Raw genomic sequence first — 16,088 nt, 5'->3', positions numbered from 1 at the left:
GCTTATTAGCTTTCTCCATGTTCATAATAATGATGTCTGGATTTGTAAATTAGTTGTTCGGTTTCTTTAGTTGTCAAGAGGTTTAATTCTGAATGTAGAGCCTGCCTCCTCTTATGTAGAGTCTCGCTTGGTAGTCTGGCATGTTCTTCATCTATTTTAGTAATTTCGCTTTTATCTCTGCTACTTTCTTCGCTCGGATTTATTTCTGTGGGAAAGATATGAGATAATCTGTCCTCTTAAGAAGGCCTTAAGAGTTTCCCAGAGTGTTCCTGCAGAGATCTCAGGGGATGTATTTGTCTCTAGAAAGAATTCAATTTGTTTGGATATAAATTCAGTACAATTCTCGTCAGCTAATAGAAGCGGATTGAGACGCCATCTGCGGGTGAGTGTATGGGGCTTAGTAATTTCAGCTCCAAGATCATCGGAGCATGGTCTGAAATAACAATAGCATCGTATTTACAAGATTTAATCTTAGGCAAGAAGTTATTATCTATAAAGAAGTAATCAATCCTTGAGTAGCAATGATGTACTGGTGAGTAGAAAGAATATGTTCTTGAATTTGGGTTTAAAAACCTCCAGGGATCTGATAAGTTGTGATCAGTTATAAACTTTGTAATTATCTTTGCGGTGTTAGTTGCCGTTCCCCCTGTGGAGGAAGTCTTATCTAAAAGTGGATTTAGAACACAATTAAAGTCCCCAGCCATTATAAGTTTATGAGTGTTCAGATTGGGAATGGATGCAAATAAATTTTGTATAAATTCCTTATCATCAACATTAGGTGCATAAACATTTATCAAAATCATTTTACAGTTAGATAAGTCTCCCATGACCATCACATATCTCCCTTCAGGATCCAATACTACATCTGATGCTACAAATGGTACTGTTCTATGTATGAGAATTCCCACCCCTCTAGTTTTCTTTGTAAAACTAGAATGGAACATTTGGCCAGTCCAGTCTTTTGCAGCGGAACTGATCCTTACTTAGTAAGTGGGTTTCCTGTAAAAATACTATTTTAGCATTTAGACCTGTTAGGTGAGAAAGTACTTTCTTTCTCTTTAATTCGTGATTCAGGCCTTTAACATTCCAGCTTACGAAGTTAACTGTCCCATCATGGAGACACTGATTCTGAGTTTTGGTGTCATATTATAGTCTTAACTGGAAGTGAAATAGTTTAGGTCTTAATTTCCTATTTCCCCAAGAGTTGTTGCCATGCAGCTTATTATTACGTTGATAGTTATAATTATAAAGATTGAGATGATAGATTAGATATAGATCAAGCCTGCTCTCTTTCTCTTCCCCTTAACCCCCACCCTCCCTTTTTGCCTCCCCAGGTGAGGCTAAAACCCACTTCATGCAGTCCCAGTCCTCTGACATACCCAGAGACAGAGCACGTCCAAAGCACATCAAGCCCCCATGCAGTGGCGCTTTAAGGTTAAAAGATAGAGATATCTGTTACCAATATAGTCTTTAAAAGAGGAAAAAGAAAGAAAAGAATTTTGCACTTATATATATATATATATATATACATATACACATATACATATATATATATATATATACATACATACATACATATAATCTTCATCAATTTTAGTGCATTAAGATGATATCCCCAGATAATAAACCCAGGTGATGGTGTTAAAGATGTGTCCAAAACAAGCATAACAAGTCTTAATGCAGTAATAGCAATAACAGCAAACCAAGGGTATGATATTGAACAGTCTCATTTAGGGTACACATGAAATAATTAGAAAAGAAAAAAAAAGAGGAGGAAAACGTAATTAAGCACAATAAAACACAAACATTTAGCCCTAGTAATACTAAGTAATGATAAGTAATAAGTAAGTAATAATAATATAAGAATATGAGAATATATGCTGATAAAAACCCGTATTTTAAAACAAATAGATCAGACAGTAGATTATTAATCCTAGCTTTATCATTTACCGCCATGACTCACAATTATGTATCAGAATAGTCCGGGATCAGCTTTCTTAACTCATTTTCTGCCTCCTCCTTGCTAGCGAAAACATAGAAATGCCCTGCCATTCCACTTTCAGTTTTGCGGATACAGGAGGCCGTATTTGACATTGGCTTGCCGTAGCCGCTGTTTAATATTATAGAAGGCGGCGTTTGATAGCTGTTGCTGGAGAGAAGTCAGGGAAGACGAATGTGGCAATCTTCATATATAATATCTTCCTTTTTTTCCTGAGGAGTTCCATCACCTCTAACTTAAATGATAATCGTTCAAAACGGACTATAAAAGATCTTGGTCGGGGTCTGACGGTGTTTGATCAGCGTCGCGTAAGCGCTGCTATCTCAGATTCTGCTTTAAAGTCGCCCGATTATTTTAGAAAAAGTTCAGTTGCGAATTTCACCGGGTTTAAACTTTCTCGATTCTCCGGCAAGCCTTCAATTCTGACATTATACCTTCTATTCCCATCTTCTAAAGCAGCCAGTCTGTCTCCAAGTTTTTCTCCGAGTTTTTACATTCGAACTGACATTTACTGCTCTTTCCTCGGCACTGGCAGCTAGATGTTCGCTATTTCGATCCGATTCGTGAATGTCTCACTAAGATGCTCCAATCGATCAGCAAGCGTGCTCAGTTTAGCGAGTTTTTCTCAATGCGCTCTTCAATTTTACCCAGCACCTGTCGAAGTTCAAGCTGTACCTCTTGACGAAGCCTTTCATTTGCCTGTTGGATTTCCTGTCGCAGACATTCATTGGCCTGTTTCATCTCCTGTTTCCATTCCTGTTTCAGTCTCTCATGTGCCTTTGCCGTTGCTTTCTCATTAGCCTTCTCGCTTTTCTTTATATCTTGCCTGAGGTCAGCGAGCAACACTTTCAGTTCAGATAGCTCAAATGTGCCTTCTTGTACCGTAGATGAAGCAGCAGACTCTGCTGAAGCGGTGTCCCGCTGCTCCAGTCCCGCGTGATTGCGTAACTGAAGCCGCGGACCTCCCGCCTTTTCCAGTTTCAGGTAATCCTCTCCAATCGGGAGCTATCCACATCTGCACTCACGATCGCACCTTCGCCCCCCTTGTCGCTCTCAGCAGCCGGCGATGTAGCGGACCGTGGTCCCGAGGAGTCTGTACTTTCGCCCATCTGATCCAGGTCTGTCTCTGAGAGGCCGTATCTCGAACTAGGGCTTGCTGATCGCAGCTTGGATGTAGCTTTAGTCTTGATTCTTTGGACCCCCTTCTTGTTGGCCATGTTTATATGTGTTTACATATACTGTAGCGGTCCCTCTCGGGTTGAATAAATACAGGATATCTCAGAATAATAAGCAAATAATATGAAAAATAGCACCACTGCTAGCGGAGCTCCACTTCAGACGTCCATCTCTCGATCGGACGAGACCAAACTCCGTGTACTCATTTTTATGTTCATAACCCTTTGTGATTAAATTCTTCAATAAGATTTGGACATAATACGCCTTCTTTACTTGGGAACTTAAAGTGAGGAAAACGTTAAAGCGTATAAGAGCTGAGAGCGCAGGAAGTGTGTCTGACAAAAGCATTCACATGAATGAGAGCTGAGAGGACCGTGGTCTTGTTTGAAAATGTTTGAGAGGAGGCGTGACTTGAAAAAATGTCAACACAAAAGTCTCGTCTTGTCGGACTTGAAAACATCGCTCTTCCAAAAAGTCTTGTTGCGTCAAAGGATTTTTTTATACAATAGAGAGATATAAACTACAAAATGGATGTTTGTATAAATATTCAACCCCTTTAAAATAATATACCAAAATCATCACTGGCATCTCCAATTAGTTTTGCAAGTCACACAAGTGGTTCAAAGGAGATCATCTGTCTAAAGTTTAAAGACTGTAGTCTACATGGACCTTATATTAAAGGTTCAGTTTAAGGGAAGTCAGTATGATGGTCTAACCTACACAATAAAGACAAAAGAACACTCCAAGTAACTCCATGAAAAGGTCAATGAATAGCATGTGAAGGAGACACAGACAAGAAAACATCTAAGTCACCAAGTATGATTTAGCACACCCCTTTACTCAAGACAACACTCAATGGTTACACTCTTCTGGTTTTTTAATTGGAGCACAGGCAGGAGAACTGACTTGCCCATAGCCACACCGTGCCAGTGGGATTATAAGCCATGTCCTCCAGATCTGAAGTCCAAAGCCTTAACCACTACACCACACTGCCTTGACAGCTAAGACCCCAAATAAAACAATCAGAAATTGAAACAGAATGGCACAGCTGTAAATCTACTTAGACCAGGCTGTCCACAAAAACTGAGTGATAGTGCAAGAAGACGACTAGTGAGGGAGCCAACCAAGAGACCTGTGAGAACTCTGAAGGAGTTACGAGCTACAGCAGATAAGACTGAACAGACTCTGCAGACAAACCCATATGCTTCACAAGTTGCAAAAGTGACAGCCACACGTTAAAATAAGTGGGACATCTCTCCTACTGATTGTCAACTTACACATGGGAGACCCTGAATTTAGCCAGAAGATAGTTTTATGGTATAATGAGACCAAGACTGAGCTTTGGGGTCATCAGACTAAATGCCATGTTTGGTCTAACCCTAACACTGCATATTATTAATAGTGCACTATCCCCACCATGAAGAATGGTGGTGGCAGCATCATGATGTGGAGTTGCATCTCTGTGCCAAGGCCTGTAAGACTTTTGAAGGTAGACAGTAACATGAACGCAACAAAATATGGGGAAATCCTGAAGGAAGACATAATACAGTCTGCAAGAAACCTGCTTCTGGGGAGACAATTTGTTTTCCAGGAAGACCACAGCTGCACAGAAATGACTTTAAAAACAACAATGAAAATGTCCTGCAGTATCCAATTTAGAGATCACATCTCAATCCAATTGATAACTTGTGACGGGACTTGAAAAAGGCTCTTCACTCGTGATTCCCATGTAACCCCACAGAGCTTGAGTTGTTTTGCAAAGATCAGATGTGAAAAACTGGTCGAGACTTCTGCACACGAACTAAAGGCTGTTATGGCACATCTAGTAAATACTGACTTAGATAGATAGATAGATAGATAGATAGATAGATAGATAGATAGATAGATAGATAGATAGATAGATAGATAGATAGATAGATAGATAGATAGATATGAAAGGCACAATATAATATTAAATTAAAGAGTGATAAAAATGCAGGTATAGCAGACAATAACTTTGTATAATGTTAACGTTTACCCCACTGGGTGGAATTGCACAGTCTGATAGTGTGGGGAGGAACGTTTTCCTCAGTCTGTAGTGGAGCAGGACGATGACAGCAGTCTGTCGCTGAAGCTGCTCCTCTGTCTGGAGATGATCCTGTTCAGTGGATGCAGTGGATTCTCCATGATTGACAGGAGCCTGCTCAGCGCCCGTCGCTCTGCCACAGATGTCAAACTGTTCAGCTTTGTGCCTATAATACATCCTGCCTTCCTCACCAGTTTGTCCAGGTGTGAGGCGTCCCTCTTCTTTATGCTGCCTCCTCAGCACACCACCGCATAGAAGAGGGCACTCACTACAACCGTCTGGTAGAACAACTGCAGCATCTTATTGCAGATGTTGAAGGACGCAAATGTTCTAAGGAAGTATAGTCTTGACTTGAAGGTTTGAACACTTATGCAATCATTTATTCTGTGTTTCATGTTTGTACTTAGGGGTGCCATGGTGGCACAGAGGTAGCACTGCTGTCTTGACCCATGTGGGTCTCTTCTGGGTACTCTATTCCAGGGCTGTGGAGTCGGAGTCGGAGTCGAGGAGTCGGAGTCAGAGACAATTTTGGGTACCTGGAGTCAGAGTCGGAGTCGGCATTTAAATGGGAATTAAAAAAGTAAGTTGAAATGTCCCAATTCACAAACAGTCATAATGAACTACTTTTCTGCTGTAAGAATAAAGCCCAATGCTTGCAGTGCATAATGTTACCACAAAACGAACATGTCAAGTAACCATGAAGCATGCTTTTCATTGACTGAATGCGTCACTATATGGAATGTAATGCACAGGTAAGGTGCAGCACCGCTTTCCATTGTGTCGTGTTCCACTGTTACAGGGAACTGTGAACCTAGCCTAAAGCCCCCCATACATTTACAGATGCACTGCCGATTTTTCGGCCGTTCAACGAGTCATCACGCGTCAAACGCCTGAAAAATCATCTGGTGTGTTCTCAGCTCCGTCGGCTCCCCTTCGCTATGCGCTAGTGTAGGGGCAAGGAGCCGAGAACACAGATCTCCCTACCTGTCTCCAGCAGAGGCTCGTTCTGCTGATCAGCTGGCCGGTGAGTGACACAATGCACTAAACTTCCGGCTGGCTGACAGAGGAGACAACCACTGCAGCAGACAGAGGCATCACAGTACTTTGGATGGGGGCGGTGGTCGAGATTTTCGGCAAGCTGGATCTGCCCGTCCATGTCGACACCCGCAATCTGCGCCGCCAATCAATTGTGTTTGTCTTTAATCTGGCATTATAGTAGAGTGTTGGCTTCCTAGCCAGTAGTTCTGTGGTGAAATGACATGTATGTTGCCTTCCTTTCCTTCAATGGATGTAGAAAATACATTAGCATAGTATATACATACAGAGGAGTCGGAGTCGGAGTCGAAAGATTTAGAAACTGAGGAGTCGGAGTCGGAGCATTTACCTACCGACTCCACAGCCCTGCTCTATTCTCCTTCCATAGTCTAAAGACATGCAGGTTACAGTATTGGCAATACAAAATTTTCGAGTGGTGGCTCTGAGGATAAGGATCTGCGCTGGTATCTGGAAGGCTGCAGGTTCGAATGTCCATTACTGCCAACAGAGATCCTACTCTGCTGGGCCATTGGACCTTTAATTGCTCCAGGGGCGCTGAACAATGGCTGACCCTGTGCTCTGGTGTGCAAAAACTAACAAATTCCTAATACAAGAAGTTGTATATGGTGAAATAAAGAACAAACTGTTTCCTTTGGAGGCATTAGCTCTCCGGAAATGTGTTCTTTTGAAATTGCGGCATATTAAGTAATTAAACAATATAGTAATATGACAGAAAAGGTGATATCCCTCCCATTGTGATTATGACGGTATAAGAATCACATGAGAAAAATATACTTTAGCTTATATTTACTGATGGTTTACGAGGTTACAAATGGGAAGCTGATGACAGACTAATCAAGGTGGGAGTCTTGATCTACGTAGGCTGCCATTTTTCGTTACCACGCTGAGAGGATTTTCGGACGGAGGTCCGAACAGCTTCAAAGGGTTTGGCTGTTGTCCAAGCCTTTTATACTGTCTGCTTCACATGCTGGTCTTCTCTGGTCTCCAAACAAGGACAGTAAAGACGTAACCCCACCTCCACAATGCTCACACTGCAGTTCTCATTCTCCCAACAAGGAAAGAAGATTTTGTGCTGACAGAAGACAGAAATATACTATTCTGTGTTTAGGCTGACGATACAATCCTCCAGTTGTCTTTGGCTATCTAATCCAATGCTTGGTTGGCAATTCTAAATGCTGAGCCCCTGTGTACCATACTTGGCCTGCCTGTATCAATCAATACATACCAGTGTGCATAGAAACAGTGACATAAAACTTAATCTTATAACACAAACACAAGCTGGCCCCTGATGTGTTTGTGTGTTCACCCTGCGGTGGCACGCTGTACAGGTGTTATTCCTGCTTTGCATCCTATGCTTGCTGGGAGAAGCTCCAGCTTCCTCATGATCCTGCTCTGGCTACAGCAGCTTTAGAAAATGGATGGATGGATATTTGAAATTAACTTAGATGTGCAAAGATCTGTTTCCACTTTGGAAGGGTTTCTCCTGATCTGTGCCAAAATAGTCAAATAAAATGTACTGTAATTGAATTCTGTATAACAATAAAATGTGAAAACTTTCATGAGGTTGAATGATTCTTATAGGAAATGCAAACAGATATCAGAAAACGACTCTAAACTACAGGTGCAAACATAATGGTGACTCTGCTGGTAGATCACAGGAAATACACAAATTACATAAAAATCGACGTTTTTCAAAACAAGACACCAAAAATGGCAACACCTAGGCTTTTCAGGTTTTCTCCCAACAGCGTGTGATAGTGGTAAGGAATCCAATGGCCGAGTGACGGCCACCAGCATTTAACAATCCGTAAGATGAGACAACCCTCAGAAACAAAGTCGCAGTTGGAATAAAATTCAACCCTGTGGATAATTGTATTCTTTGCCGAGTAATAAATATTTGATCTGCTTTACACATGAAACATTTTACAACTCGAGTAGGTCAACGCTATCATTTTAAGTTTGGCAAGTAAATAATAATTTGATGAAATTCCAGAAAAATACAAACAAGGCTGATAAGCTTTCCGATGAGCGCGCTATGATCGTCCTACCTTGCACAAGGCTTACGAACACAAGGTACTTCAAGTATGCTTTTCCGCCCCATAGTTTCATCTTGCTGCGGAGGTTCAGGCAGTTGTCACGAATGAAGTTCAGGCGAAGCTTCTGATTTTTGCCCAGAAGTGAAGCTTGCAGTCCGGTCAGCCTGACGCGCAGCGTTCGTCCACCTGTCACAAGTGGCGCGCCCCTTGTGAGCTCTGGCAGTGCGCAGGACACCCCTGGCGGGTCCCGTAATCCACACAGAGCTGTGCACAATGCGGCCACTCACCCAACCTGCGGATTAGCCCCTCGCTCTCGGGCCATGCCCTCTGTCAGCAGCATACCTCCACGGACGGCCAGGTGACGTGTGCACCTGCTCGAAGGGAATTACAGAGTGGGGTGAGCCATCGCAGTGCACGCAAACTTGGCCACTGAAGCAAGGGCTGGATTTGTTCCAGATGAAGGGGCTGCAGTAAGGCTAGGAAAGGAAAGAGTACGGAATGGATTGAAATTAATAAATGTTCAGGGTTATTTGTTGAAGGGGCTCAAGCTAAATATTTTAAACGCCCCGTCATAGAGAAACAAGCTACCAGGACTGACGGGTGTCGAGGCTATTCTTTCAAGGCTGTAAATAATGGACACTGGAGAAGGGTCATTTGAATAATTTAGCAAGAGAACGTACTGGTGTCCGCAAAGTCTGACTTGACCCAAAAATCTACATAAAAAACAATGAAATTAGGACATTATTAAATGCAATGCGTTCTGGTGATTAAATTATACAAAACTTGCGAAATGCTCTACTGCAATGTGAGTTCTTGTTAACATGTTGCTGTTTCTACAGCATTACGAAAAATCCGTTTTCTCGAAGCTTGAATTTTCGCCTTCTTGGCCTCTTTGTATGAACTTGGAAGGTGAATGGATATGCATTAGGCGACAACGAGAAAGTCGAGGATTCCTTACTAAAGAAAATAAACCGAAGAAATGCATTTTGATGTAGAAGGGACTTTCTGAAAGGGAGATCGCATCGCCGTGGAAACTAAACAGTATTAGTATCAAGATGCAAGGAGTGCATTAAAAAGCAAATACGTTTTTTTTTCACGCCCGCGCCGTCAAAATTCAGACGATGTTACAATAATACGCGTTTTAAATTAAAATGTCATCACATCGGTACATTTATCGATAATGTTTGACGCAAACTTTTCTCCTAAAAGCAACGGATGGTGTGGAGTCTCCGTTGTCATCTGAGATTTCCTGATAGAATGACACCCGACCCTTACTAAGACGGATAGACAATAAGGCTTGATAAAATCTATCATGTATTCTGTTGCTTTCAATTGAAACGCACTACGTGATGCTGATCTTTGTAAAATAGCCTATTAAATATTAAAGATTTATTTCACAGATTGATAAAGAGGGGCGGCCCCCCAGCTCCAGAATCCCTTCTGGCGTTTACTTGCGCTCCCTGTCCGTGTGTTGGCATCTTAAAACTGCAAGAGCGAGGCTCGGTAGACTGGCAGCTCTTAAACTGGTATCGTGTCCGATGTGTATTTCGTCAGAATTACTTTGAGGCCATCTTGAAATAAATATTGTTCCTCGTTTATCGCTGACCTTTAGTTCAGCTCTCTGTAACGCATTTCTAGTTACAGTGCATCTCTTGTGCCTGCCCTGTAATGAACTGACGCCGCGTAAAAGTTTTGCGCCAACTGACCCTGAAGGCAGTGGCGTAGCTCAGGTTCTTACAAGGGCAGACATCTGTACCCCAGGCGCAGCATCCGTGGGCGACAAATTAATGTTACGAAATTTCACAGTGAAATGTTTTCCATTCTTAAATGCACTAAAAAGTAAATAAAAAACATTCGCATACTCAGTCCATCACTATGAGGATATCTTTTTCCAGTGTTTTTTGTCTCTTTCTGATTTCGAAGCACGTATTAGTTCTATATGCCCAACATACAAGAGTTTATCCCTTCCACTACTCTAACATGCTTGACTCCCACCCAGAAACATTTTTGACTTTATTAAACAGGTCACGCGACTGACATGAGGCATTAGTGTATCATTGTCTAAGTTGTTGCAAACACCATTTCTGTGCGCCAAGTGATTTGTGTTTAAGTGTTTGTTAGAAAATTGATTGGGCTGTGGTGAAGTATTCTAGTCGATTGCTGCAAAAGTCTAGACGTTTCCCCATCATATTTTCGTATGAATAAATTGTAAGTAATGCAGTTTTTATAAATATATACAGTAATTATTTTGCTTTATAATTTGCTATATACTTTCTGTAAAATCATTTTTAAATGCGGAAAACGAAGGATTTAGATTTTAAAGAACACGAGGCGGCGTTATCATTTTCGGAGACTTATATGACATTTTTTTCTTAAAATACTACTATTTTAAATATTTTTTTAAATTTTCTTTCCATTCCCCATTGCATTTTGGCAAACAGGAGGGGGCGCAAAATCTTCAGTTCTCCCCGGGCGCTGAAAACCCTAGCTACGCCTCTGCCTGAAGGAATCGGTTCCGACCTATCTCGAAGAACCTCGATTGTAATTGGACGGATTCAAAAAAACAATAAACGGAAGTATTATTATTGTAGCAACCTCAACGTGACAGGAAAAAAAACAGACAACTGGACAAAGAAGAGAACATCCGTAACCCACCTCACGGATCTAGTTCAACTCCCCCTCTACAGTAGCTGTTCTTCGAACCTGCCTCAGTTCCCCACCCCTCCCATCAGGGCGCCGCCCCTTTTTTTCCTTTACTGTCAATCAAACGCACATGACGTCAGGCCTCCGCGCCGTTCTCCGCCCTTCCCTCTCAACCCAACAGTCAGTCACTTTCCCTCCGGGTTTCGCCCCGTCCGGGATGCTACATTATTATTATGCGTGGCTAAGAGTGTTACGAGGTGTGGCAGAAAAGTAATGAGACTGATTTTTTATTTACCAAAGTTTTTATTTTTTTCTAACATCAATGTTATCCCCTTCAAAGTTAGTTCCCTTGGGCAGCTACACACCGATGGAGACGTTGTTCCCACTGTTGGTAGCAGCGCTAGAAGTCTTCAATCGGTATGGTCTTCAGCATGTCCGTTACACTCTTTTGGATGTTTTCTAAAGTCCCGAAATGACGTTCTTTGAGGACATTTTTCAGTTTAGGAAAAGGAAAAAGTCACACACAGACTGAGGTCAGGTGAATAAGGGGGCTGGGGAACCACAGGAATGCGTTTTTTCGATTGTCCTTCTGCTCAATTGTGAGGTTTTTCGGCACCATTTTGGCACAGACCTTTCGCATGTGCAAATGTTCAGTCAAAATTTGATGAACGGTAAATCTGTTCAAATTTCATTGTACACTCAACATTCTTAATGTTAAACGATGGTCTGATCTCACAAGAGTGTTCACACGTTCGATGTTTTCATTGGTTTTCGAAGTTGAAGGCCTCCCTGAAAAACTTGAGCTCGGGATAAAGAATATTCCCCATAGGCCTGTTTTAACTTTTCAAACGTCACACTTGCTGATTCTCCAAGCTTAACACAAAATTTAATGGCACAACGTTGCTCCAAATTCCGCTGTTCCATTTTGCGTGACGCACAACCAAAAACACAACTTCGCTAATAGCAGTCACAAAAATCACGTAGTTAACGGAAGGAGTTGAAACTCGCACTGAGCTATGGGAGGGTACTGATACACGTGCTCTATCAAGGACAACAGCGCAGCGTTGCCAGATCGCTTGTAGTGTTGCCAGTCTCATTACTTTTCTGCCACACCTCGTATGTGATTATGAGGTAGCATGGTGGCGCAGAGGGTAGCCCTGCTGCTTCATGGATCATGTCCTGAGATAAACGGGCAGTGGCATCCAATCCACGACCTCAACCAAGGAAGACTACATCTCCGGTCCATAAGCGACAGAGTAGGCTCGGATGATGAGTGCACTCTTTAAAAAACTGTTTTTCCAAATGCCATTTACTGGGTTTTCGTGTTCTTTACCATTCCTTGACAAAGAACCAGTTCATTCTGAAAAGAGTTCTTTGCATATGAAATGAGTTCTTCAGGCTTTAAAATGGTTCCTAATATGCAGACAGACAAAACAAAGAAAATCTTTAATGTATAGTAGGCTACCTAATATGCTACTAACAGATCAAGCAAATCTAAAATTAGTCTGCGCTATTGTATGCGGCAAGAGTCCTTTTAACATCAGAAACCCATCAGTGTCTGTTGTCTTCTGCCCATTGTTTTTTATGGAGCCTGTTACAATCTGAATAAACAAAGGTTCTTTCTGGAACCTTCATGTGGATGGTTCTTTTGGATTCCTCAATGGCTCACCCTGAAACAGTCTCAAAGCTTTATTTTTAAGAGTGCTAATGGTTATAAGATATGAACCCAGGGCCATGTGAAAGGGTGGGAAGGGTGGAACTGGATGGGATTTGTGTGTGGAGGGGTGCCAGCTGGAAGTAGCACTGAGGTAAAGAAATAGCTGCAGTGAAACCTATGCTGACCTCTTCCTTTTCTGCAAAGGTACGTTAAAAAATAATGCACCTTTAATGGCGCTTTGTGGTTCTTTACTGGGTTGTATGGTTCCTCAAAGAACTGTTGCTTGACAAACCACCATTTCATTCTGAGAAGGGTTCTTTGCATATAAAGGTGGTTCTTTGTGCTTTGAAAAACCTCCTAATATGTGAAAAATTTGAAATCTTTAATGTATGGTAGGCTACCTAGCAGGACACTAACAGTCAGTCAGTCATCATCCAACCTGCTATATCCTAACACAGGGTCACAGAGGGGTCAATCCCAGCCCACCACAGGGCACACACACACCAGGGACAATTTAGGATTGCCAATGTGCTTAACCTGCATGTCTTTGGACTGTGGGCGTAAACCAGAGCACCTGGAGGAAACCTATACAGACATGGGGAGAGCATGCAAACTCCACACAGGGAGGACCTGGGAGGTGAACCTGGGCCTCCTAACTGCGAGGCAGCAGCGCTACCCACTGCGCCACCGTGCCACCCCTATCTAAAACCAGTAAAGTCATAACATCTACCCTGAGAGCTGATATCTCCCATTGTCCATTAAAGCTGGCATGTTTCTGGATTACTGCTCTTCATACTGCTTCTCAGGACTTCAGGACTACTGCTTGATAAACTGGGGCCAAAACATGAATAAAGGACCTCTGTCTCATTAATGCCTTTACATTATATACTGTACATAGACATATACTCAGGATGGGGCGAGTATATGGAAGCCCTTGTGCTCAAGTAAACATTTATATAAAGGGTAATTGTGACCTTGTCATTTGTGATATGTGATCAAAGAGTTTTCTAAATCAAACTTGTTGTTCTTTGCTTTGAATTTATGTATGGTGGTATGATGTGCATGTTGGCAGGGAGTGGCATAGCTTGTGGGCTGAAATCCCTCTACTGACACTGAGTGACTGTGAGCAAGTCAATTCACCTGCCTGTGCAACCAAAAGAAAAGAAAAACAGAAATGTAACCAGTTGTGTCTCAAATGCTGCAAGCTGCCTTGGATAAAGGTGTGAATCTAATCTCTCAATTATAAAAAAAAAAAAAAAAAAACGGGGACGAGACGAGACTTTTTGGGCGACGAGACGTGATCTTTTGAAAGAGAGACAGAGAGGCACTTCAGAAAGACATTTTCACGGTCAAGTCACGTGATACTGACATCCACGTCAGACAGATTTGAAGTGAGACAGAGAGACACTTTCACGTCCCACGACACGAATAACCGTAGAACAAAGAGCAGCTTAAAAAAATGACAAGTTAAAGATGACACGTCCATGACTAAGTGAAGCAGGAAGAGCAGCGCGACGAAAAGAAACACAAAAGCGATGGAGAGAAAAACAATGCAAATTCAGAAAAAAAGGAAATGTAATCAAAGACTTATTTTATCCCAAAGGATTATCAACAGAAGAAATGAGTACACGGGCAATCCTAGCAGTGAGAAACAATGAAGTCAAACGAATTAACGCGAAAATAAGACGATCAGTTACACGGCAAATTGGTTAAATGCGTATCAATAGACTGTGCTGAAACAGTTGGTGGTGAGGGTGTGGAATATGAAAACATCAACTTACAATATCATGAAGAATATCTACAACCGTTAACACCGTCCGGTCTCCCATCGGCCAAATTACTGTTGAAAGAAAGATGTATTGTGATGTTATTGCGTAATTTATGTATGAGTGATGGGCTGTGCAATGGGACAAGATTAGTCGTATTGAAAATTGGTCAAACAATTCTAACATGTAAAATGTTAACAGGCGACAAGAAAGGTAATGTTCCGTGGATAACATTAGACACCAAAAGAGATGCCATTCGTATTAAAACGTTACAGTTTCCTGTGAGAATAGCTTTGGCAATGACAATTAACAAATCAAAGGGACAAGCATTCGACAAAACCCCGTTTTATTTATAAGAGAGAAAGAAACGATATTCACTCACGGCCAGTTATACGTTGGATTATCACGATGTAAGACCACACAAGGAATCAAAATTCAATGCGACCTTGAAGAAAAGTTAATTCCAAAAATTGTTTTTACTGAAGTTTTAAAGTAAATGTGAACGTAATGCATAGGTAACAATTACCAAGAAAAAAATAATCTCTTTTGGTGCGTGAAGCGAGCAGGGGGCGGAGCCTTCTAGTAATACTACTAATAATAAATACAGCTGGTCTGGGATGACTGGGATGGCTTATTATTACTTGAAAAAATAACACAGTGGCATACCAAAGTAGTTTGCTTCATTATTAAATTCTAAGGAAGGCCACACAAAATACTGACTTTTTACTTTTTACCGTGCCAATGTTTACTTTTATTTATATTTATGTTCTATAGCAGGGGTCCCAAACTCCGGTCCTGGAGGACCACAATGGGTGCAGGTGTTCATTCTAACCCTTTTCTTACTTAGTGACCTGTTTTTGCTGCTAATTAAGTTCTTTTGAATTATTTTGTAGTTGACTTGTTTTTTTTTTTTTTTTTTTGATTTGTTCAACTCAATTTCTTCCTCGCTCCTCTGCTTCATTTCTTTTCCTTAAATGGCACTCAAACAGAAATGAAATGTGAAGTGAGGGAGCCAACAGAAGACCAACTAAGTCAGGGCCAGTTTGTTTGCCTGCAAATTAAGGAAAAATAAACAATAAAGGGATCTGAGTCTTCAAGAGCAAATCAATTAAAGTGAATTTTAAAAAAAGTTAACTAGCAGCACAAACAGGTCACTTATTAAGAAAAGGCTTTGAATGAAAACCTGCAACCACTGCAGTCCTCCAGGACCGGAGTTTGGGACCCCTGTTACATAATATTTTCACTAGTGCAAAATTTATTTTCCTGGGGGGTGTGAGACTTTTGCACTATACAAAATGACAATAAAGAAAATGAGGAAGACTCGGTATTACCAGTAATAATGTCGAAATCGAATGTGATTATGACTGTCATACATGATGAAGTTGTAACCAGAAAGTTAAATAAATGACTATTCACTTGAGTGTGTGCGACTGTCGCAGCTTACTGTATGCCACACTGCTGTGCTTTCTGGTGTAACCCGTCTTTATAATGCAAGCACTCAGTACCTAAAAAAAGTGAGTCATGTTTAGTAGCGTCTTCATGGTGATTTTAAAGACTTTTAACAGACAGGCTGACAGACACACTCGGCCGTTTCAGCTATCAAGCCTTCTGTTTTCTGAAGTCAGTCCAGTTTTCAGTCTGACAGATGGCGTATGTGTCCATCTGTGTGAGAGCTGCTTTGAGACAGCTG

The 16,088-nt window shown here is 41.5% G+C and overlaps 1 protein-coding gene across 1 annotated transcript in view; it reads right to left on the bottom strand.

The window, feature by feature from the left end:
* LOC120524690 (neuronal acetylcholine receptor subunit alpha-10-like) overlaps window positions 1-8,674 on the bottom strand; it is a 62,043-nt gene extending 53,369 nt beyond the window's left edge. Inside the window, exon 1 of the mRNA XM_039746501.1 lies at window positions 8,345-8,674. Coding sequence (XP_039602435.1) covers window positions 8,345-8,405 — 61 coding nt within the window. The 5' untranslated portion in view covers window positions 8,406-8,674. The remainder of the gene's footprint in view (window positions 1-8,344) is intronic.
* Between the last annotated feature and the right edge of the window lie 7,414 nt (window positions 8,675-16,088).

The sequence above is a fragment of the Polypterus senegalus genome, chromosome 2 (genome assembly GCF_016835505.1).
Source record: "Polypterus senegalus isolate Bchr_013 chromosome 2, ASM1683550v1, whole genome shotgun sequence".
In the NCBI taxonomy this organism is placed as follows: domain Eukaryota; kingdom Metazoa; phylum Chordata; class Cladistia; order Polypteriformes; family Polypteridae; genus Polypterus; species Polypterus senegalus.
This window is presented reverse-complemented; position numbering and strand designations above follow the sequence as displayed.